Source organism: Guyanagaster necrorhizus (genome assembly GCF_019112545.1).
Source record: "Guyanagaster necrorhizus MCA 3950 unplaced genomic scaffold BT62scaffold_64, whole genome shotgun sequence".
Taxonomy (NCBI): domain Eukaryota; kingdom Fungi; phylum Basidiomycota; class Agaricomycetes; order Agaricales; family Physalacriaceae; genus Guyanagaster; species Guyanagaster necrorhizus.
In genome coordinates, this window is record NW_025064943.1 from 138,009 (window position 1) to 162,056 (window position 24,048).

Genomic DNA, 24,048 nt, shown 5'->3' on the forward strand with positions numbered 1-24,048 from the left:
CTCTGCTGTATCCGTTTTCACCTTGCACGCACTCAGGTACTCTTCACCGGCATGATATATGGTGTTAGAAGGGATTCATTGAATACGTTGTGTATTTTCCATCCTGGTGGTAACTTCAACTTGTAGGCAGAGTCACCGATTTTTGCCAGGATAGGGAAAGGACCGGTGCATTTGTCAGCGAGTTTTCGCTTAGGTCGAGGGAGGTGGAGATTCGTTGTGTCGAGCCAGACTTTATCATGTGTCTGATAAGTGTGTGCCGGGCGACGGTGTTTATCATACTGTTTTTTCATGGCAGCTGCCGTTTTTTCTAATACGACCTTTGTTTTGGCATGGATTTTTTCAAGAGTCTCAGCAAAGTCTGTGGATGCGGGTGTCGTTGTTTTATGATGGGTTGTTTGGGCAACATGGGGGTGTCACCCATGGTTGATGAAGAAAGGTGTCAGGCCTGTGGTGGAGTGCACCCTGTTGTTGTGTTGAAAGGCCGCGAGTGTGAGCCATTCGACCCAATCATCCTGTCGGTAGTTGATAAATAGTCGAAGGTATTTTTCAACTTCTTGGTTTGCTCGTTCGGTTTGTCCGTCAGTCTGGGGATGATAGGCTGTGGATGTGTTTCGTTTTATATGCAGCAATTTGTATAAGTCGTCGAGGAACTTCGACACAAATTGCAGTCCTCTGTCAGAAATGACGACTTGTGGCATTCCGTATTTGGCATATACCTCGTCTCGAAGGATTTTCGCCCACCCCTCTGAAGTCAATTCCATCGAGCATGCAATTGGGATGATTGTTTTAGAGAACCGATTGACTATAATGATAATCGCGTCATAGCCGTTGCAGTCTGGTAGTCCTGTGATCATGTCTACGGAGATATGGGTCCAAGGTTGTGATGGTATCTCATTCAGGTGTAAGGGGGCTGATCGTGGCTGTGTGGATGTTTTTCCCCTTTGGCACATTTCGCATGCTCTGACGTATGATATGATGTCATTGCTGAGTTTAGGCCACCAATAATTTCGAAGGACAAGTTCCTTCGTTTTGGCAATCCTGGGATGTCCTGTGGTGGCGTGGTCATGACATGTTGCAATAATTTCCCCGCATAGGCTTTGGACCTGTGGAACATAAATCCTCCCGTGGTAGTGGATCATTCCGTCTTCTTTTGTCATTCCTCGCTCATGATTGAGGGAGGTGGCGATTCTCTGATCCCATTGGTGTGTGTCTCGTGTTGCGCTTTTGATGCGTTCGTGCATTTCTTCTTCCGTTGGCATTATTAGTGCTCGGAAATGTTCAGGGCGGAGGATGGTGACTCCGTCATTATCGTTTCCCCCTTGATCGTGATCTGCCCGACGGGAGAGGAGGTCGGCCTTCTTGTTAGCGACCCCGGCTTTATGATGGAGTGTGTACTGGTATTGAGCGAGCTCGGTAACCCATCGAGCCTGGTGACGATTCAGCTTCTGAGGCTGACGGAAATATCGAAGATTTTGGTGGTCCGTCCAGATTTCAAAAATGTCTGTTGCTCCAATCAGGTAATGCTGCCACTCTTCAAGGGCAAGCATTATCGCGAGTAACTCCTTGTCATAGATCTCGTAGTTCCTTTCAGTGACGGTGAGCGCCTTCGAGAGGAATGCAACAGGGCGCCATTTCCCATCCTGTTCTTGGGATAATACGGCGCCTATGGCTCCCTCGCTGGAGTTGGCTTCTACTCGGAACTTCCCTTCCTGGGATGGAATAGCGAGTATTATGTCCTCCGCTAATCATCGTTTTAAGTCTTTGAAAGCGAGTTGTTGTGGAGTTCCCCAGTGCCATGGGGCATTACCAGTGAGTTGTGTCATAGGGCGAACGATTCTGCTGTAGTCTTGTATGAATCGCCTATAGAAATTGGTGAAACCAAGAAAAGATTGTAGCTCCTTTTTCTTGGTGGGGATCGGCCATTCTAGTACCCCCGCAACCTTTATTGGGTCCATGCGAATGCTTCCTTCACTAATGATCACCCCGAGGTATTCGGTTTCTAACACCTCGAACTCGCATTTCTCTGCCTTGAGGAACAGTTTATGCTTCCTCATGAGGGCGAGTACTTGTCGCACCAAGTCGCGGTGCTCTTCCCTTGTCTTAGACATTATGAGGATATCGTCGAAATAGATGGTCACCTTCCCAGTGGCGATGAGTTCTTTGAATATGTCGTTCATCATCCACTGGAAAGTGGCTGGGGAGTTGGTCAAGCCGAAGAACATGACGGTGGGTTCGAACAACCCTCGGTTGGTCCTGAACGCGGCCTTCCACTCATCCCCTTCCTTGATCCTGATGTTATTATACCCCCATCGGACGTCGAGTTTAGTGTAGTACTTGGCTCCTCGGAGTTTGTCCATCAGTTCTGAGATTAGCAGTAGCGGGTATCTGTTCTTGATGGTCATCTTGTTTAATTTGCGATAGTCCTGTACAGGTCAGAGTTTGCTGTCCTTCTTCTTTACGAAGAAGAAGGGGGAAGCCATGGGAGACTTCGACGGTCGAATCTGCCCGGAGGATAAGTTCTCGTCTAAGAACTTATCGAGCTCTAATTGTTCTTGACTACCGAGAGGATAGGTTTTGCAGTCAAGATTCACATTGGCATTGGGGATCAGTTTGATGACGTGATCCCAAGGCTTTGGGGGTGGGAGCTCGTCGAAACTCTCTTTCTCGAAGAGGTCCTGATAATCGCGTGCCCACTCCGGTACCATTTCTTTGAAGGTTTTCTCCTCCTTCCCTTCGTGAGCCTTGGCGGCTAGATTGTTGGCGTGATGTACTGCCTGGATGTGGATCTCCTTCTGTAGGTCAATGGCCAAGATGGTTTCACCATCCTCCATCTCCTCATCCCACCAGTCCTCCAGGTCCTCATCTGGCAACTCATACGGGATCTTTCGGCACCGACATCATGCAAATATGAGCCTCCCAGTTTTCCAGTTGATGAGCGGGTTATGCCGAATCAGCCAGTCATGTCCCAAGAATAGCTCCTTGGTGCCGAGGTCTGTCACAGCTAGGTCGATCCTTTCGGAGTGGTCTCCGATGGTCAACCTAAGCTCGACAAACTCTGTGATTGAACCGGCTTGATTTTTTGTTCCGTCGGCATTGTATACTGGTATGGGAGAAGTGGTGGTCCTGGTGGGGAGATTGTGCTGTCAGACGAAGGATCGATTGATGGAACTTCTGGTACAGCCACTGTCAATCAGGGCACTGACCGAGTGGGTTGTTCGATTGGTTAGGGTCTCAATTTGGGCTTTGGTTGTCAGGTCCCTTCCCGGGGTTTTGGTTCGCCTGATGAATTTTGGTGGGCCTTTCAACTCATCTAACCATTCCAGTGCTCGGCTTCGTTTAGCATTCCATAACCTGTTTACGGCATCCTCTGTTGCTTCTCCTGTCCTAGTCTGATGTATCCATCCCTGTAGGACGGCCTTTGCTGCGCTGTCATCCACTGCTTCTTTGATGGCTCTCCACATCCATTTGGTCTGGAATGGTTTGAGCCATTGCTTGGGGCCCTCTGCCCCTGTTCAGCCCATAGGCGCTTGAGTTTTTCTTTTCGACTCTTTCAGGTGTGCTTGGTCAACTGGTATATTCGAATGTGCATATGTTACTACAGAAGTAGCGTCAGTCTATCCAGCGGCTGAGACAGGCACACCATTAGATTCTTTGGCCAATCCAGTGGAGTCGTTCACTGGTTGGCCTCGTCTTTTACTTCCTCGATCTTCGTCTCCTTCCCAAGCTCCTCGTCTTCTTTCTGTAGCTCCGCTATCTGCGCCCGTATGTCTTCCCGGGTTCTCTTCTTCTTGGGACAGTCCTTGGCCATATGCCCCTTCTGTCTGCACATGAAGCACTTTCCTTCCTTCTTCAGCCGGTCTATGTCCATGGGTTTTCCTGCTCCGGTATACGTCGTTCCAGTTCCTGTCTTCTGACTTCCATAGCTGGGTGTTTGAGTGGATCCTGATGATTTCCTGGCAGTTTGCTCCGACTTGTTCGGGGTTGGCGGGGCTGGCTTCTTGGAGTATTCCTGCAGCATCATTGCCTCTGCTTTCTGCCTTTGTCGCTCCTTATACATCTCGATGATTCGTTCCTTCCATTCGTCATATCCCACAGGCATCAACATCTTGACGCCCATGGCCGAGATCATTGTGAGGTATGAGGAGGAGACCCCTCGCTTGAGCACTTCCACCATCCTTCCATCGTTTGCAGTGTCTTCCCTGATCCTCGCGAGTTTGGCGAGTTGCTCCAATTCATCAAAGTAGTCTGTCGCCGCCTTATCTCCCATCTTGTACTCCTTGATCTTCTGTTTATGTACCTCCTGGACTGCGGGGTCAATAAACTTGTCATTTAACATTCGTTTAAACACCGGCCATGAGGGATATCGGTAATGTTCCCTGGTGGCAGATCGGAAGTTTGGCGAGATTAGGATCCACCACGTTTTGGCTTTGTCCTCTAGATAGGAGGTGGCGAATGCAACCTTGTTCATATCGGTCCCAATGTATCCAATGTAGACCTCGAAGTACTGCTCACAGTCCACTAGGAACCGATCGATATCATCGGAGGCCCCTTTGAAGGGGCGAGGCTTTCGAAGGAGATCCGGGTGACATTGCAGGATGTTAGCATTATGTGGGAGTAGTCCCATCGGGTTGGGCCAGTCGCTGAAGGGTGGCTGGTTCCATTCCGCAGGTGGTCCCGGAAAGGAATGTAGCGAATTGTCGTCGGCGACTGGACTACCCTTTGGGTCGACTATTCGGATGATAACTCCATCTCGTACTGTGAACCCGAGGCGGTCCGCCTCGGGATCATCTCGAATGGGGTCCTTCCCGCTCGATTCTGCTTGATCAGGGGGTGGCTGTCCCCCGAGGAGTCGGCTTCCCCTGCCAGTCCAGGGGTTTTGAATTGTGGCAGGCCGCCATGCCGGCCGAGTCCTGGTTTGGGCGAGTCGTGAAGCCGTACTTCGGATCGAGGGGCTGATCTCGGCCCGACTTCGGATCGAGGGGGCCGTGTAGACTGCTCGTCTTGGTTGCAAGGGAGGGGTGCGCGGCATTGGTGCTGGCGTCTTTGGTCTGATCGGAGATTGATATGGAGGTATCAGCATAAGTGGGTCTTCTGGGTGCCGCCTGCCATATTCCTTCCATGCGTATTCGGTCGCAGCATACTGTAAAATTCTTTCTTTTTCAGCCTCCTCTGTATACCGGTATTCAAGTCCTAGTGACGTTGCTTGCCAGCGCATGTCTTGCCATAGAAAGTTCCTCCCCTGCTCGTACAGCTCCTGGTATTCCCTATTCCTTGCTCTCTCCATTTCCTCCTTCAGGGCTTCTTCGTCAGTGTCTTCTCCTGCTCATTCCATTCGTTGCTGGTATGGGTCATCACTGTCCTCGTCGTCCTCGTCGTCACCCTCGTCCCTGCTGTCCCCTCCCTTGAGGAGGGAACAGACGGGCTGGTCATAGATGGATGGCACGGCTGGTCGAAGGGTCGTCGGAGACCCTTCTGTTGATTTGGGTGCTGGGTCCAGCATCCTCACGACTGCTGGTTCGGGCGATGGGAGGGCTCCTGAGTCGACTATAGCGCGTTCCTCCTCGCGCTCTCATCTCCTCCAGTTCTCGGCTATAGAGGCTGAAGTGTCGGTTAAATTCGGGATTAAAGAACTGTCGAATGACTTGACTGCCCAGGAACCACTGGAGAGCCCTGTCGGAGACGTGGGCATTGTCGGGTACTCGGAGCCCATAGGCTCCGAGGATGGAGTCGGCGTCCGAGGAGATGGTGTCGGTGTGGGCAGGATATTCGGGGGTGGGAGGTCGGGGTCCTCCCGTCCTTCCTTGCCTGATGGCCTCATCCCAGCTGACAATACTGGCCAGTCCTGTCCATGGGTCGTCTTCTGAGTCAGGCTCCCTGAAAGGAGACCCGGAGTCGGTATGGAGCTCGTACTCCCTGGGGGAGGCTGACCCCATCCTCTCGACTTCCTCTCTCCTTCTTCATGCTCTTCCCTGTCTGTCGTATTCTGTGGCCTCATACTGCTCTCGGGCCTCTTCTCATACGTAGTCGGCAAGCTCTTCTTGGGTTCGCCTGATCTCTTCCTCTCAGTTCTGGTTCTGCTGCTGTACTGCCTCATCATAGTTGAAGGGAACGGTAAGATCTCAGTCTGGGAATATGCGGTGTATGAATCTATCTTGCGCAGCTCGTCCCCTTTCACTGGCGGTTCCAACCTCAGGCTCGCTTCCCACATGGAGATGCCGGTAGGGATCTCCTGCTGCAGAGATGGCAATCTCTGCATTCGCATAGTCGGGGTGGATGGTTCTCCCATGCGGGTCGTCAACCCCCAACCTGCTGATGGACTGGCTGGAGCTGGAGTTGGGCTCGGTGGAGGTCTCAGGGGGGTTCTGGGGGGAGTTGGGACCTTCGCGGGGTCCTGTAGCCATCCGAGTGGCATCAAGGGAGTCCCAAGCACGGTTTCCAATCCCTGAGGAAATTGAGGAGGCGGGATGCTCGGGGGAGCCTGCTGGAGTGACATAGTTGGAGACCTCCATGGACTCCTGAGCAACATTCGTCGTCCATGGGTTCTGGAACCCTGTGAGAGCAGGGTGGCGGTTTCGGCCGTGTCGTCGAGGGGGGTGCTGAGGTCCTTCTTCCTTGTGAAGGCTCCCCGGATCTGAGTCGTTAGTCCCAGTTTCTGGTATGGGTCCCCCTTGCGGGAAGAAGGACGTTCTGGCAGAGGGGGGGATGTCATGGAAAGGGAGGTCAGGGGTTACGTTGCATAGGATTTGTTGGATGTGTTGGAATGCTTGATAGTGCCTGACTATCCAAGCTGCTACTGATTGTCATTCTCGACAAAGAGTGATGATGGCTAGAAGTCCGAGTAAAGTTCCAATGATGGAAGCGATGAGCTCGAAGAAGTCGTGATTCAGGTCCGCGGTTGTTACTGGAGGCATTCGGTTTCTCAGCACAATTGGGCTTGAGAAAGGGAAGGGGAAAGCTTCAAGCTAATTGTTAGGCTCAAGCGTCACGTGAACAGATACATGTGATAAACAGGTGTTCCTTCGCACTTCGAGGAATCACCTGAGTTCACTTGGTATGTACCCGTCTGATGTGACCCAAGGTCAAAAGAAGACTCAAGATAGAATGGCATGTATAAACTTTAGCTCGAAGCTGGGGTTTTACCAGCAAGAGCATCAGTCTTAAATACTATACAGATGGTCCTAATTATATCACTACTTATTATGTCTGTCTGTGTCCATGGTACTCGTTGTCCTTGAGCACCAAGACTGTACATAAAAGGGGGATTGTGTTGTTGCTAGGCTTGGTGGTCATGACGACTTGGGAGTCGCTAGTTGTGCTGACTAAGCTTTCCCACAGTCTTGTGCCCTTCTGACTAAGCGTAAATAGGGGTGAAAGGCGAATGTCAATGGAAAAATAAGGAAAATCGTAACACATTGGTGATTTGGAAGATTGAATATACCCACTGGATAAGTTCTCATCCAGGAACTTATCAAGCTCTATCTGTTCATGATGTCCAAAGGAGTACATCTTGCAATCAAGATTGGCATTAGCATTGGAAGTTAGCTGAATTGCATGGTTCCAAGATTTTGGGTCAGAAAGCTTATTGAAGTTTTCTTTATTGAAGAGATCCTGGAAGTCTTGCATCCATTCTGGTATCATCTTCTCAAAGGTCTTGGTCTCTCTCTTTTCATTGGCTCTTGTGACTAGATCATTTGTATAGTGCATGGCTTGGACATAAATTGCATGATCCATGTTAACAGTGAGGATTATTTCTCTCTCCTCCATCTCTTTATCCCACCTGTCTTTGTCATCTTCATCTAGTAACATGAAAGAGATTTTGTGGTACCAGCAATGGGTGAAGATGATTCAGCCAGTCTTCCAATTGATGAGTGGATTGTCCCTTATCAACCAGTTATGGCCTAGAAAAATCTCCTTAGTCTCCAAATCAGTGACTGTGAGATTGATACACTTGGCATGGTCTCCTATTGTCATCTATAGTTCCATAAACTCAGTGATTGACCCAGCCTGATTTCAGATTCCATCAGCATTATACACTGGTATGGAGGCTGCAGTAGTTCTAGTGGAAAGATTGTGCTTGGTGATGAAAGCATGATTAATTGAACTTCCTGTACAGCCACTGTTAATTAGGGCTGAGATCATGAATGTGGACCAGTTAGTCAGAGTCTCAATCTGGACCTTCATGATGAGGTCTTTGCTGGCTACCTTCTGTCATTGAATGTATCTTCAGGTTTTTTGAAGTTTGTCCAATCACTCCAGAGCATGGTTTCTTTCTGCCTTCCTCATGCCCTCCACTATTTCATTGATTACCTCTTCAACTCATGCCTTGTGTACCCAATTCTTGAGTACCACCTTCACTTTTTCTTCTGACTTGGCATTGCAAATCACATGCCAAGTTCATTTGGTGTCAAATGGTTTGAGCCATCTGATAGAGGCCTCTTCCCCTGTTCAGCTTATGGGTATTTGAGTTTTTTCATTATGAAATTTCTTCAGTGTGTTTAGAATAGGAGGAGCAGATATATTTGAATGTGTGTGTAAGTAAATAGTATCTACAGAGCTAGTATAAGTCCATCCAGCAGCATTCTGAGACACACCAGTAAGTTCTTTGGCTGATTGAGTGGAATCACTCACTCATTGGCCCCATCTTTTACTTCCTCAATCTTTGTGTCCTTGCTGTTTTCTTCCATGGCATTGGCTTCCTTCTGCAACTCAGTGATCTGTGCCCAAATCTCTTCTTGTGTATGCTTCTTCTTTGGGCAGTTCTTCAACATATGGTCTTTTTTGCCACAGTTAAAGCACTTACTCTCCTTCTTGAGCTGATCTATATCTATCAGTTTCCCTCCTCCAGTGTAAGTCATGCCTGTCTTAGGCATCATCTGTGGTTCAGTTCTTTTGTTACTTTCTGATGGCTTCTTGTCACTGCTCTGATAGGAACTTGCCACCTTCTGCTGTTGCTGTTTCTGATTCATGATGGTAACCCTCTCTCTCCACTCATCATACTCTTTGATATATTGACACCAATATCAGAGATGATCTTGGTGTAAGAAGAGGGAACTCTGATGACATGCTCTCTCTATGTTCAGGCATGTAAATTTGTGAAAATTGAGAATACAGAGACTATATTCCAGTCTACTAAGCATGTAACAGAAAATAGAGCTAGAGCACAAAGAAACATAGCCATTATGATGCTAAACTGAAGCCACAATGAGCAGAGTGCATAGCCTAATGATAGACTAATACCAGAGGGGTTAGATTGCATGTGAGATCCCCACACTTGGCCTTAAACATGCTAATATCATTACAAGAAGACATGCCAAAAATAAAGAGAGTACAATCAAAATATGATCAGCAATTCTGATCACATTGATTAAGGATGCACAGCCATTGATGTACTGATGGGACATGCCTTAGAACAGAGAACTGAGACCCAAAGAAAGAGAAATATTACCAAGAGATGAATAGTGCACATAGTACTCAGAGACTTGCACATGTACTTACAGTGCTTTAGCATGCATAATACAGTGAGAGACTCTGCATCATACCAAGGTATGATATATAACTATTGGATGGATTAATTGATACAGAAGTGGCACATATTGTGAGGCAGATGGAATGTCTGGACACTGAGAAAGAGAATATGGTCATTGTGGCTGACTCCAGACATGAGAGATAATCTCAGAGGCCTGGAGTATTTCTCTGATGTCAGAATGCTTCACCAGAGAAATAAGAAAGCAAGCAGACACAATTCTGGTCTGGAACAGAATAAGCACAGCAACTGCAATACATATGTAAATAATATCTATGAGATTCAGGATAGAGTCCTGCACTTTGAAGATACTATAATAGAGTTGTATTAGTAAGTACCACAGTAGAGTATTTAAATACTGCATTGTATAAATAGAATATAAGGTCTATAATCAGTTTGAAAACTTGTGTGCAGAGGTTTGAATCCTTTGGCACTTGTGGACATGTTTGTGATTGGTTTCTGTCTAGAGTGCTAAGCTTTGAGTCATGTATTATGTGTATTAGAGATTTTGATTTGATCTGAGCTATGCTTGGAACCTTTTGAGAGTTTTGTGGGAGTGTTTCAATGTATTGTATTGAGCTACAGTATCTTTGCCTTGAGGCCTGGCAACATCTGTTGCCACTGTTAAGCCCAAGCAACATGTGACTGAAACATATGATAAATGAATGCTGTATCAAGTTTATATAGTCATGTTCAAGTTCACTATATGTGTTTGTATGGCATAGTGTTCCAAGGCCTTTGCAAGTGGCTTGAGATACAATGGTGAAGAATAAACTTTAGCTTGAAGCTGAGTATCTACAGCAAGAGCTATACTACTTATATACTGTTCATTGATGAAGTAAAAATAGTCCTACTAATTGTGTGTTTTTAGGCTACTGTGCTTCTTGTCCTGGAGTGTTGTTACTATCCATAAAAGAGTATTATCTGCTGTTGTGAGCATTGTTGAGTGTTGAAGGACAATGGCTAACTCTGCCTATTATAGTGACTAAGCAGATTCCACAGTGCTAAGTGCTGGTCTAGGTGCTCTGACTAAGCATAAATAGAGGTTATCTAAGAAAAGAAATAGGAAAAATCATAACAGCCATCTCTTGTTCTGATAAAATGAAAAGCTTTGAGACTTAGAGAGATTTAGGACTGTTGTATGTGTGCTACTGCTATTTGTATACTGTGGATTCATTAAAGAAGACAATTAGATTTGCTGTGACTATTGTTATTGCATTATAATCCCCCACAAACTAAGAGTATTGTGTGTGTGTTGGTATGGGTGTGATCAGTGGATAGCACTCTACTGTGTTTATTTTCATCTTGTGCACATGTGGGACATCTTCATCAAGTTTCAGAGCCTCAACCATATACCCTTCTTCAGTGATATCATCATAGAGTCTGAGAAGCTTAGTGAGTCATTTCAGCTTTCTAAAGTATTCATTAGTGGTTTTGTCACTCATTTATAGCTCCTTCATCTTCTTTTTGTGCATGTCCTACACAGTGATGTCAGTGAACTTCTCATGTATGGCATTCTTGAATTCTTTCTAGGACAGCTGTCAATGGTGTCTTCTGGTTGTCAAGTATAGGTCTGCAAGTTGCATTTTCCACCATTTCTTTGCTTTGTCCTCAAAATATGAGGCAGCAAAGGCAATGCAATACATGTCAACAGTGAGATAAGCAGAGTATACCTGAAAGTATGTTTCACCATCAGTGAGAAACTGGTTGATATTATTAGAGTGTCCCTTGAAGGGATGAGGTTTCCATATGAAGCCTGATTTGCACAGAATGAGAGCAGCATCAGCAGCTAAGAGACCCATCAGGTTTGAGTATTTGCTGAATGGCAGGTTATGCCATTCTTGGGGAGATCCAGAGAGAGAATGCAGGGAATGGTCATCTGTGATTGAGCTTCTGGTTACTGCCCTCTTCTTCTTCTTGATTTGTCTATTGACAATCTTGAATCTGAGCTTCTTGGCCTTGGGATTGCCCTGGTCTTCTTCAGCCTGATCACTGGATCCTGCTTCATTTGCAGGAGACTGTCTAGTGAGTAGTCAGCTTTTTCAGCTTGCAGTCCAAGGGTGTCAGAGAGAGATGGCCAATTCAGCCTGAGAGAATAGATGTTAAAAGGCTAAAGAATGGGTGGATCAGATCAAGGGTGCCATATAGATGGCATGATTCAGTGGAATGAGGGTGTGTTCAGCATTGGTCAGATGTGAAACTGTGATTTGTATGCTGGTAGTTCTTCCATAGGCACTTTAGGGTAAGCCTCATTGTACAGATAGATAGCTTGCTCAGTAGTGTGGTACTGTAAAATGTCAATTTTTTCCTGGTCATCTACTGCTATATACTTCTTGCCCAGAGAAGTTATCCTTTAGGCAATATTCTGCATGATCTACCTCACCCTTTCTTTGAACAGTCAATTAAATTCCTTCCATCTCTCTTTGTACATCTCCCTGATAAGCCAGTTCTTATCTACCTCCTCTTCTTTCTCATCAGAGAGATCTTCAGGCAGAGCAATTACTGATGGGGCTCTCAGTGCCTTCACTGTAGCTGGGGAGTTGTCATTGCTATCTGAGTCTGATGTCAATAGGAGGCTGGATTTGAGGTGGAGAAGGCCTAGTGATGGTTTCTCTGGCTTCATTCCAGGGTTCTGCTTCTGCATCCTCCTCCAGTTCATTATGATATCAGTGGAACTGGTGGAGGAAGTCATCACATCAGAATAGTCTATCTAGCAACTTGGCTTTTAAGAAATCACCAGAAGGTGTCATTACTGATGTATACAGGTTCAGGTCTTCAAATCCTGTATGCAGATAGAGAGGTGCTTTGTGGAGCTGGTGGAGTGATAGGCCTGTCAGATTCTGTTTCTGGCTAACTGGGCTCTTGAAAGAGGTGGTGGGTTTCACCTTAGAACATGAGCCTGAAGCATCAAAAGTCTGTTGTGCCTTCTGATGAGATGTCATAGTCAGCATAGTTGAGATATTCCTGTATGAGGCAGTCTGTGTTGTTGAGCCAGAGCTCTCCCATTGCTGCATGGATTTCTCTGGCATTGCTGTTGCTGTCAAGGTCAAACTCTGAGAGGACTGCAGAGTTGCTTTGGGTTTCAGAGGTCAAGTTATATTTGGATCCTTGCTCTGAAGCTAATTCAGAGGCAGTACCAAGAGAGTCTTGAGCATGGTCTCCAATTCTGTGCTCAGACAGGGCAGTGGGAGGGTCAGGAGAGGGAGAGTTGTCAAAGATGTTATCAGAGAGATCATCAGTAAGACTAGCCAGGACTAGAGAGAAGTGCAGCAGAATTCTATTGAAGCAGCATCTTTGCTGCTCAATAGAGAGGCAGTTTCATTGGGGTCATCAAGGTGGATACTGATTGATCCAGCTGGCTTCTTCCTCTTGCTCCTTGTCAGAAGCTTTCTGAGTCAGCTGGAGAACAATTTTGGGTACAGGCTCACCTGTGGGCTCATTAGTTTGAGGAGGTTCTGCTGAAATATCATGGAAGGGGAGGACAGGCAAGAGATTTTGCTTGATTCTGTATAGGGTTCAGAGAGAATGATAATATCTGATGATCCAGATGGTGATGGACTGGTTTCCATGACAAAGATAGACAATAACAAAGAGTCCAAGCAGGGTGCTGATAATGGTGGTCAAGAGCTTGAACTAGTAGTGATGTCAGTAGTTGATCGCATTCAGTTTTCTTTGTCACTAATATGCATAAGAAACAGAAAGCAGGCAGCTTCAAGCTAATTGTTAGATCCACTTGACATGTGATCAATACACATGATAAACTAGCACTGTATCAAGTTCATATAGTCACACTAAAGTCCACTAATGTGCAATTCTGATCATATGTGTCAAGGCCATTGACAGGTTAGGCTCAAGAAAGAAGAATGGTATAGAATAAACTTTGGCTTGAAGCTGGAGTCCTACAATGAGAGCTATTCTACTTATATCTGCTTTTCTGAAAGATAAATATAGTTTCTACTAGTTATGTGTCCTTGTGTTGCAATATCATAGCATCTGATCATTGAGAGTGAAACAATAGGGTATTGTCTATAGATGAGATGTTCACTATGTGTCAGAGGACAATGGCATGGGCTGCCTATTGTGGTTAAGTAATCATTCCATAGTCATCAATAAGTGCCTATGATAAGATAGATGCCCTGATAAGATAAGATAAATAATAAGATAAATGAAAAAATTATAACAAGAGCACTCTTTTGAGTTTTTGAGGTATTTGTGACATGAAGCACTGCAGGTGGCAGAGGTTCAAACCCTTTGAATCCACAGATAGGGTTTTTGTTTTTTTTTGTATCTCTAGATCATATAGGTTTGAATTCTGTGGATCTACAATTGGTTAGGAAACTTGTGTGTAGAGGTTTGAACCTTTTGGTATTTGTAGATAGGATTGTGAAAGGTTTCTGCTTAGAGTGTGAAGCTTTAAGTTGTGTATTGTGTGTGTTAGGGATTTTGAGTTGATCTGAGCAGTGCTTGAGACTTTTTGGGAGTTTTGTGGGAGTGTTTTAAAGTATTGTATTGAGCTACAGTATCTTTTGCCTTGAGGCCTGGTGACACTTATTGCCCCTCTTGTTATAAAACAAAAGCTTTGATACTTAGAGAGATCTCAGACATATATATGTACATGCTATTGCTAGTTGTGTGCAGTGGATTATTGAAGATATGATTGTGTTTGCCATTTACTACTCTTATTGCATTACAATCCCCCAATGAACTAAGAGTATTGTGTGAGTGGGTGGGCATGGATGTGATCAGTGGATAGTCCTCTGCTGTATCACTTTCTAGCTTGCACATGCTCCAGCCTCTTCACCATGTACCATCATTGAGATACCACTCTAAGTGAATAGCAAGTTAGCATTCCTTTATTTGCTGGATGATGAGGTACTCACTGCCCTATTAATATGCCCAGAGTCTCTCACAGAAAGGAGAAACAAGCTGTGGTACTCCTTAAGTTAATTTTGAGGTTTCCAGGAGGATTAGGGCATATGGAGGAGACATCCAAAATTTGACTTTGAGACATTGAATTTGAATAGATCTTAATCTAGAAGTGGCCACAATTTGTTTACACACATCCACGGAAGGGATCTGAACTCACTTTTAGATCTCCATGGATTTTCATACTGAGATTAGAGTGGACTTCCCCCAAAGGTCTATAGCTCTACTGAAGAGTGTGAATTTTATGTGTCAAAGGAGATATTTCTCCAGAAATAGCAAGAGCTCACAATCAGAAGCATCAAGGAAACATCCTCTCAAGGTTCAAGATAAATTCACAATCTCTGACTCAGACAAGAAGGGTGAAGTCAGATAGGTTGAGGCTTGAATTAGCAGGCTTCACTCAGCAAGCTGAATCAACCATCAGCAAACCCTTTCTTAGCTGATGGTAACCCTTACCTCTATACCTGTATCTTCAACTCATGAAAAAATGCTCTATGACAATATAATGAGCCTACAGGAAGTAAAAGCACTAAAGACAGGTTTCTACCCTGATCCTTGATGTTGATGGATGTGGTATGAGTTCATGCTGGCTGTGTGGCATTAGTCACAACATCAACAAGCCCATCCACAATCATGTGTCTCAGATGCATTGCTAACACCATGCCTCTGAGAATTATCTGCAAAGGCAACATGGCACTGAGAAGAATATTATAAAGTGAGAAGGAAAAAGAGAGAGATTGGGATGGTATTTGAAGCCCAGCTGATCCTATGTTTTATATCCCAAGATGCAGGCACTTCTATCATCTTGCCATCCAGAATTCTTGCTACACCATGAATGCTACCTGTCATGCCCTGCAGAGAAGAGTTATTTCAGCTCCTAATTCAAAACATAAAATATAAATTGAGCAAGCCAATGTCCCAGAATTTCAAGTACTCCAATGTCAGAAATGGTAGTAAAGAGAGGAATAAACAAGGCATGTTGGGATGTTTGGAATTGAGATGCGTTTTCTGTCTTGGAAATGGTGGCTCAAATTCCTTGATGTCTTGTAACAAATTTTTGTTCACTGACAGAATTTCTCCAGCCAAGTGATTCAGAATTGCATCTCAGCTCACCTGCAGTCATCTGACATATTCATGGTGGCATGACTGAAGACCAAAGTCTTCTGAATAGCCTAATGACTTCTGAAACTGAAGAAAACCATAAGCTCAAGTCGATCACATGTAAAGCAGAAGTAAAGATCATGATTATTTACTATGAAAATACCCCAATGATTTCTAGCATATTGATGCTAGAGATACTTTGACTGATCATGAGTCGAATGACTGCAGTGAGTGCATAGTTAATTTAGAGGAAAATAAAACATAGATAGAAGAAATGTAGAAATGGAAGAAAAATACAATGTTTCAAACCACTGGCAAAGTGATGATTTCCTAAAGACCTTTATACCAATCCTTATTCAGCCCCACTGCAAAAAATGCAGTCTCAAACAGACATGCTTGATGGAATCCAGTGTTCCATTTATCCTTGTTGGAAGAACAATCATAGAATGCATGATTGGCTTCAAGATAATCTAAGGGTTCAATTCTCAGAAACATCCTAAATACCAGTAAACAATAAACCTGGCACTCACTGGAAAGCCTGTTCACTGAACCAGGGTCAAAGTTTGCCTCAAACCAGTACTTGTAAAACAATGTATCCTTTGCAGCTGAAGAATCTCTTTCAGCTAACAAACTTTGGTTGGAATTTTGAAGGTACAAACAAGCTATATTTGACCTAGACAAGTGTTCAGCGATCTTATTCCATCCCTGCTCACTTTGTAAGCTCAACCATGTTTCTCATAAAGAAATTCACTCACATAGATGCATGGAATTGCCCTAACAAAATTCGAGAAAGTGTCATCTCTCACAGCAGACAATTGCTCCCAACTTGTATACTCCAACAATGCTGGTGAAGCCTTCTCATTCAGTAAGTCATCTGCAAGAATTTTCATGCCATTGATACAGTCATCATAGTTGTCATTCACATAACCCATGTTCCTAGTTATTCTGGTGGCCATATTGTTCAAACCCTCCTGGGTGTGAGCTAATGGGTCCTGCAGTGCTTGATAGTTGATGAAGCAGATGTATTCAATCAAGTAGAGATAGTCTTGCTACATTTTGTGTTGATAGTCAATCAGATACCAGGAAAGTTAACAAGAATTACCATATCTTGGCCATACCTCAGAACTTGTCATCAAACTCAGGTGCAGGAGCTTTATAACCAAGCATGCAGAATTGATTTCCCAGAAAATTGTTCCACACCTCCTCATTGTTCACAATCAGTTCTTCAATCAGAGTAGGTCTATCCTGCATCCTCATAGGCAGGTGGTCCACTGTGGTATTTGAATTAAATGAAATTTGGGTGGAGAGTGAGTCAAAGACTAACCATCAAGGGCTTTGAGTTTGAATGGAACTACTTGTGATTCCAAGGTACCTAAGATAGCAGCAGCTCTGCAGGTCATGTTGATATGAAAAACTGGTGGAGTCAAATGGATAGGGAGTGATACATTGTGTGTGATACTTGGGATGCTTTTTTGAGTGCAGGATGGCTTGGTTTTAAGGATTCTTCATGTTGGGATAGCAATCCTGAGTGAGTACAAGAATGTACTTGAAGATACAATGCCAGTCAGCAGCAGCTGACTTGGATCATGATTCAGACTTATTTAGTATCTCACAGAAAGATCTTGAAGTAATACAAAATGTATTTAAGTAGAACATCTCTCTCTCAAGAGGCTAATTGTAATCCTCTGTACATTACTCTGCTCTCTACTTACAACAGGTTATGGGCCCCAGCCATAACTGAACTTACATCACTACTCACTTTGCACCCTTTTGTACTTTATGTACACACATAGAACTGCATGGATAGCCAGTCCATGTATAGAATTGACCCCCTTAAGAGCCCAGAAAATTATCTGACATGGAAAATCAAGATGATTGATATCCTAACCGATTTAGGACTAATTGATTATGCAGATGGAAGCATTCCAGCCCCGGCAGACATGACACTGGTGGCAGATTGGAAGAAGAGCAATAGGAAGGCTCTTTCAACAATAATATTGTGGATTTCAGATGGCCCACTGGTATATATTGCTGGTTCAAAGACTTTGGCAGAAGCCTGGAAAGCTCTGAAAGATATGTATGAGTCCAGAGGACTCATGGGAATTGTCCTTGTCAGAAGGAAATTCTTCAGAGCTCAGTGCAAAGAAGGAGGAAACATAGAGGAGCATATTAGGACTTTGAGGTCCTATCAGGAGGAGCTGGCATCCCTTAAGCAGAAAGTCAAGGAGGAGGACTTCTCTATCACACTGCTTATATCACTCCTGGAATCATGGAATTCATTCATCTCATCAGTGGATACTGCTGACTTGAAAGATTCTTACAAGTTGATTTTCTGAATTTTTCAGGAGGACATCTGATTAAAGGAAAAGACTTCTGATTGGACCATGTGTTAGATCCAAGTGTCACATGAGTGGAACCATATGATAGACAGAAGCTACCTTGCACTTCAGATAGTCATCTGAATCCACTGATGTGATTCTTTGCAGTGTGGCACAAGACTAATGATGTAGCTCAAGAGTAGAATGGTATGAATAAACTTTAGTTTGAAGCTGAGGATTACCAGTGAGAGTGAGCCTCCTTAAATACAGTTTCTAGTCCACTATTAATACTCATACTTATTGTGCATTTCTCTGTCCTAGGTGCTCATTGTCCTTGAGCATTGTTACCATACATAAAAGGTTGATTGTGTGTTTGTTGTTAGATGTCAGTTGCATCAAAGAACTATGGTGAAGTCAGTCTGTTGTGATGACCAAGCTTATCTCATGGTTCTAAGTGCTTGTCCTTTGGTGCCTTGACTAAGCATAAGATAGGGGTTTTTTAGAAGCAAAAAGGGAAAAATCATAATATTACTCCCTCCTTAAGACCATCATCCTGATGGCTTAATTTAGGGATAATTCATAATTGTGTATGGCCTCATCTATGTCCATCAGTTTTTTGTTGATCCATTGATTGGATTCCAGTCTGTAGCCCTTCCAGCTCACAAGATAATCCACCATCATTGTTGTCTCCCTGCCTTTTGCCTTTATTTTGCATAGTTTGTGGTTAAGGACTTGATAGATTTCATAGTGTCCTTTATCATCAATCAGGTCCAGTGGTGGTGGCAGAGGTTTCTCCTGGTTAGGAAATGCAGGTGTGATGTATGGTGACAATAACATCTTGTTGAAGATGTCATGTATTTTCCATGAAGTTGGCAGATAGAGTTTGTAGGCACTTGCCCCGATTTTTGAGATGATCAGGAATAGGCCTGTGCATTTGTCTGTGAGTTTTCACTTGGGTTGTGGAAGGTGGAGGTTGGTTGTATCCAGCCAGACTTTATCATATTGCATTTTCATGAATGTTATGGCTTTTTCTAAAGCTGCCTTTGTTTCCATGTGAATCTTTGTCATTGTAAAGGCAAAGTCTGTGGATGCAGGCATGGTCATTCAATGTCATTCTTTTTGAGCAATATGTGGGTGTCATCTGTGGTTGATGAAAAATAGTGTCTTTCCTGTTGCAGAATGAACTTGGTTGTTGTGTTAAAAGACTGCAAGGGCCAGCCATTCTACCCAGTCATCCTGGCAGTAGTTGATGAAAAGTCATAAATACTTTTTAATTTCTTGGTTGGCATGTTCCATCTGCCCATTGGTCTGTGGGTGATATGCAGTGGACATGTTGTGCTTGATGTGTAGGAGTCAGTACAGATTGTCAAGGAATTTAGAGATAAACTGTGGTCCTCTGTCTAAAATAATGACTTGTAGCATGCTATATTTTGCATATACCTTATCTTGTAATAATTTTACCCATCCTTCCAAGGTTAGTTCAGTTGAACAGGTGATCAGAATGATTGCTTTTGAGAAGCGATTGACTATGATGATGATTGTGTCATATCTGTTACAGTCTGGCAGGCCAGTGATCATATCCACAGAAATGTGGGTCCATGATGAGGCTGAGACCTCATTTGGGTGTAAAAGAGTGGCTCAGGCTTGCATTGATGACTTTCCCCATTGACAGACTTCATATGCCTTGACATACATGATAATGTCATTGTCCATTTTGGGCCACCAATACTCCTGTAGCACCAGTTCTTTGGTTTTGGCAATGCCGGGGTGACCAGCAGTGGTATGATCATGGCAAGTAGTGATAATTTTGCCTCAAAGCCTCTGGTCTTGTGGAATATAGATGCATCTGTTATAGCAGATTAATCCTCCTTCCTTCATCATTTCTTGTTCATGGTTGAGTTAGGGGGCTACTCATTGGTCTCATTTGTGGCTATCACAAGTTGCACTTTTTATGTGCTCATGAATTTCCTCCTCCATCAGCATTATCATGGCCCTGAAGTGTTCAGGGCACAGTAGTGTCACTTCTTCATTATTGGCCTCTCCTTGATCATGATCTGCCCTTCAACTAAGTAGGTCAGCCTTTTTATTGGCCATCCCTGCTTTATGGTGAAGAGTGTACTGATACTGACTTAGTTCCATGACCCACCTCGCCTGCCAGTGATTGAGCTTCTGAGATTGTTGGAAATATTGACAATTTTATGGTCAGTCTAGATTTTGAAGATCTCAGCTGCCCCAATCAGGTAGTATCACCACTCTTTAAGGGCAAGCATGATGGCGAGAAGCTCTTTGTTATAGATTTTATAGTTTCATTTTATAATGGTGAGTGTTTTGATAGGAATGTGACTGGTCACCACTTGTTGTCTTGCTCCTAGGATAATATGGCTTCAATTGCCCCTTTGCTTGAGTCGGCCTTGACTCAGAACTTCCCTTCTTGAGTTGGGATTGCAAGGATAATGTCTTCTGCTAGTCACCTTTTGAGATCATTAAAGGTGGTTTGCTGGAAAAGACCCTAAGTCCAAGAGGCATTGCCAGTTAACTGTGTCATTGGGCAGACTACCTTGCTATAGTCTTGGATAAAGCATCAGTAAAAGTTTATAAACCTGAGAAATGACTGGAGCTCCTTTTTTCTGATTGGCTCTGGCCATTCTGTCACTCCTGCAACTTTAATGGGGTCCATCTGGATGCTTCCTTCCAAGATAATGACTCCCAAATACTCTGTCTCAAGTACTTCAAACTTGCACTTTTCGGCTTTAAGGAATAGTTTATGCTTCCTCATGAGGCTAAATACTTGTTGTACTAGCCTCCTATATTCCTCCTTCATCTTGGACATGATTAAAATGTCATTGAGGTAGATGGTGACCTTTCTGATGGCAATGAGTTCTTTGAATATGTCATTCATCATCCACTGGAATGTGGCTGGAGAATTAGTAAGGCCAAAGAATATAACCATTGGTTTGAACAGCTCTTGGTTTGTTCTGAATGCTGCCTTTCACTCATCACCCTCCTTGATTCAGACATTGTTATATTCCCATCAGACATTAAGCTTAGTATAGTACTTGGCACCCTGAAGCTTGTCCATTAGTTCAGAGATCAGCAGAAGGGGATATTGATTTTTTATGATCATTTCATTAAGCTTCCGGTAGTCCTGAACTGGCTGGAGCTTGCCATCTTTCTTTTTAATGAAAAAGAATGGCGATGCCATAGGTGACTTGGAAGATCTAATGTGTCTGCTAGACAGGTTCTCATCAAGGAACTTGTCAAGCTCCTGCTGCTCATAGTTGCTAAGCAGATAAGTCTTGCAGTCCAAGTTGGCATTTGCATTTGGGATGAGTTCAATGGTATGGTTCCAGGGCTTCAGCTTTGGCAACTCATTGAAACTTTCCTTTTTGAATAAGTCTTTGAAGTCATATGCTCAGTCGGGTACCATCTCCTCAAAGATTTTTTCCACCTTCTGCTCATTGGCTTTGGTGGCCAGGTCATTGGCATGATGTATTGCACATATGTGCAACTCCTGTTGAAAGTCTACAGCCAGAATTGTTTCTCCATCCTCCATCTCTTTATCCCATTGATTCTTCAGGTCTTCATCGGAGAGTTTGAATAGGATCTTTCAGCAGTGGCATCTTGCAAATGTGATCCATTCAGTCTTCCAATTGATTAGTGGGTTGTAGCATATCAACCAGTCATGACCAAGAAAGACTTCTTTGGTCCTGAGGTCTGTAACCACCAGATCAATCTGCTCTGAATGGTCTCTGATAGTGAGCCTGAGCTCCATGAATTCAGTGATTGAGCTGGCTTGGTTCTTTGTTCTATCAGCATTGTAGACTGGAATTGGAGCAGCTGTGGCTTGGGTCAGGAGCTGGTGCTTGTCGACAAAGGCACGATTAATAGAGCTTCCAGTGCATCTGCTGTCGATAAGCACTGTTACCATGTACATTATCTGAGACATGAGGGTCTCGATTTGGACTTTGATGAGCAAGTCCCATCCAGTCATCTTGGACTGCCAGATGAACTTCCATAGTCCCCTGAGCTTGTCGAGCCACTCCAGGGCTCAGCATCATTCAGCTTTCCTCATTCCCTCTACCATTTAGTCAATGACTTCCTCAGCCTGGGTCCAGTGGATCCAGTTTTTGAGCACGGCTTTTGCTATGGCTTCATTTGTGGTGTCTTTGATGGCCCTCCATGTTCACTTGGTATTGAATGGTTTGAGCCAGGTTTTGGGGCTCTCTGCCTCTGTTCAGCCTGAAGGCACTTGAGTTCTTTTGTGCAATTCTCTGATGTGTGGGGTACAACTGGGTATATTCAAATGCATGATATGACTAGGCATAGAAGTATCTACAGAGGTACTATCAGTCTGACTAGCAGCTGGGGTTTGCACACCATAAGTCCTTTTGGCCAGTCCAGTGGAATCACTCACTGGCTGGCCTTGTCTTTTACTTCCTTGACTTTAGTTTCCTTCCCCAGTTCTTCATCCTCTTTTTGTAGTTTAGTGATCTGAGCTCAGATGTCTTCTTGGGTCCTCTTCTTCTTTGGGCAGTCTTTCACCATATGCCCCTTCTGTCTGCAATTGAAACATTTCTCTTCCTTTTTCATGCAGTCTATGTCCATCAGCTTTCCTGTTCCTGTGTACATAGTCCTGGTTCCAGTTTTGTAGGAGGTCAGGGCAGAAGAGGTTCTCTGTGGTTTCCTGGCAGTTGTCTCCAATGCTTTGTTCAGAGTTGGCAGGGTCAATTTCTTGATATAATCTTGCAAGGTCGATGATTCTGCTTTCTGCCTTTGCTGCTCCTTGTACATCTCGATGATCCTTTCCTTCCACCCATCATATCCCACCAGCATTAGCATTTTGATGCTGATAGCAGAGATCATCATGATGTATGAGGAGGGGATGCCTTGCTTGAGTGCTTCGACTATTTGACCATTGTTGGCCATGTCCTCCCAGATGCCTGCCAGCTTGGTGAGCCATTCCAGCTCATTGAAGTAATCTATTGCCACCTTATCTCCCATTTTGTACTCCTTGATCTTTTGTTTGTGTACTTCTTGTACAGCCAGATCAATAAATTTGTTGTTCAACATCTGCTTGAACACCAGCCATGAGAGGTATCAGTAATGCTCCTGCACTGCTGATCAAAAATTAGGGGAGATAAGGATCCACCATGTTTTCACCTTCTCTTCAAGGTAGGAAGCAGTGAAGACAACTTTATTCATGTCAGTTCCTAGATACCTAGTATAAACTTCAAAGTATTGTTTGCAATCCACAAGAAAGCAGTCGATATCATTAGATGCCCCCTTAAAGGGGTGGGGTTTTCATAGGAGATCTGAGTGACATTGGAGGACCACTGCATCATGGGGTAGTGCTCCCATTGGATTGGGCCACTCTGAGAAAGGAGGTCATTGCCACTCATGCAGTAGTTCAGGAAAGAAGTGTAGGGAGTTATCATCTGCTACTGGACTCCCTTGTGGTGGCTTGTCTCTTCATATGATGATGCCATTGCAGATGGTAAATCCTAGTCATACTGCTTCCAGATTATTCCGCATTGGTTCCTTCCTGCTGACATGCCCTCTCCATGTTCAGGCATGTAAAATTGCGAAAATTGCGAATACATGGACTGCATTCCAGTCCAGTAAACATGTAACAGAAAATAGGACTAGAGCACATAGAAACCTAGCTATCATAATGATAAACTGAAGTAACAATAAGCAGAGTGCATGGCCTAGTAACAGACTAATACCAGAGGGGTTAGGCTGCATGTGAGGTCCCAGCACTCGGCCCTAAATGTGCCAATACTATTACAAGAGGACATGCTAAAAATAAAAAGACTACAATCAAAATATGATCAGCAAGTCTGATCACATTGATCAAAGATGCACAGCCATTGATGCCCTGATGGGACATGCCTTAGAACAGAGAACTGAGACCCAAAGAAAGATATCTGAGTAATGAGTATTGAACAGAGGAATAGATGGGTGACAATAAGCTAACAAGTAGAGAAATATTACTTCAGGAATGAATAGCATGGGTACTGCCCTGAGACTTGTGCATATACATATGGTGCCTTAGCATGCATAACACAGTGAGGGACTCTGCATCATACCAAGAAATGGCACCTTTGGTGAGTCAGATGGAATGACTGGTTGGACACAGGGAAGCAGAACATAGCCATTGTGGCTGGCTCCTGACACGAG

The 24,048-nt window shown here is 44.2% G+C and overlaps 2 protein-coding genes across 2 annotated transcripts in view; one reads left to right on the top strand and one right to left on the bottom strand.

Moving 5' to 3' along the window:
* Positions 1 to 2,516, top strand: part of BT62DRAFT_912693 (uncharacterized protein) — a gene marked incomplete at both ends in the record, with an annotated part of 5,898 nt that extends 3,382 nt beyond the window's left edge. The window contains one exon of the mRNA XM_043183867.1: positions 2,432 to 2,516. Within this exon, the coding sequence (XP_043033213.1) occupies positions 2,432 to 2,516 (85 nt within the window). The remainder of the gene's footprint in view (positions 1 to 2,431) is intronic.
* Positions 2,517 to 15,880: 13,364 nt separating this feature from the next.
* BT62DRAFT_924537 (uncharacterized protein) lies at positions 15,881 to 16,950 on the bottom strand (the record flags this gene model as incomplete). Its single annotated transcript, XM_043184624.1, has 7 exons — positions 15,881 to 16,020; positions 16,081 to 16,212; positions 16,306 to 16,324; positions 16,357 to 16,599; positions 16,669 to 16,701; positions 16,751 to 16,821; positions 16,875 to 16,950. 7 exons carry the CDS (start codon positions 16,948 to 16,950, stop codon positions 15,881 to 15,883), a joined length of 714 nt encoding a protein of 237 aa, XP_043033214.1.
* Positions 16,951 to 24,048: the final 7,098 nt, after the last annotated feature.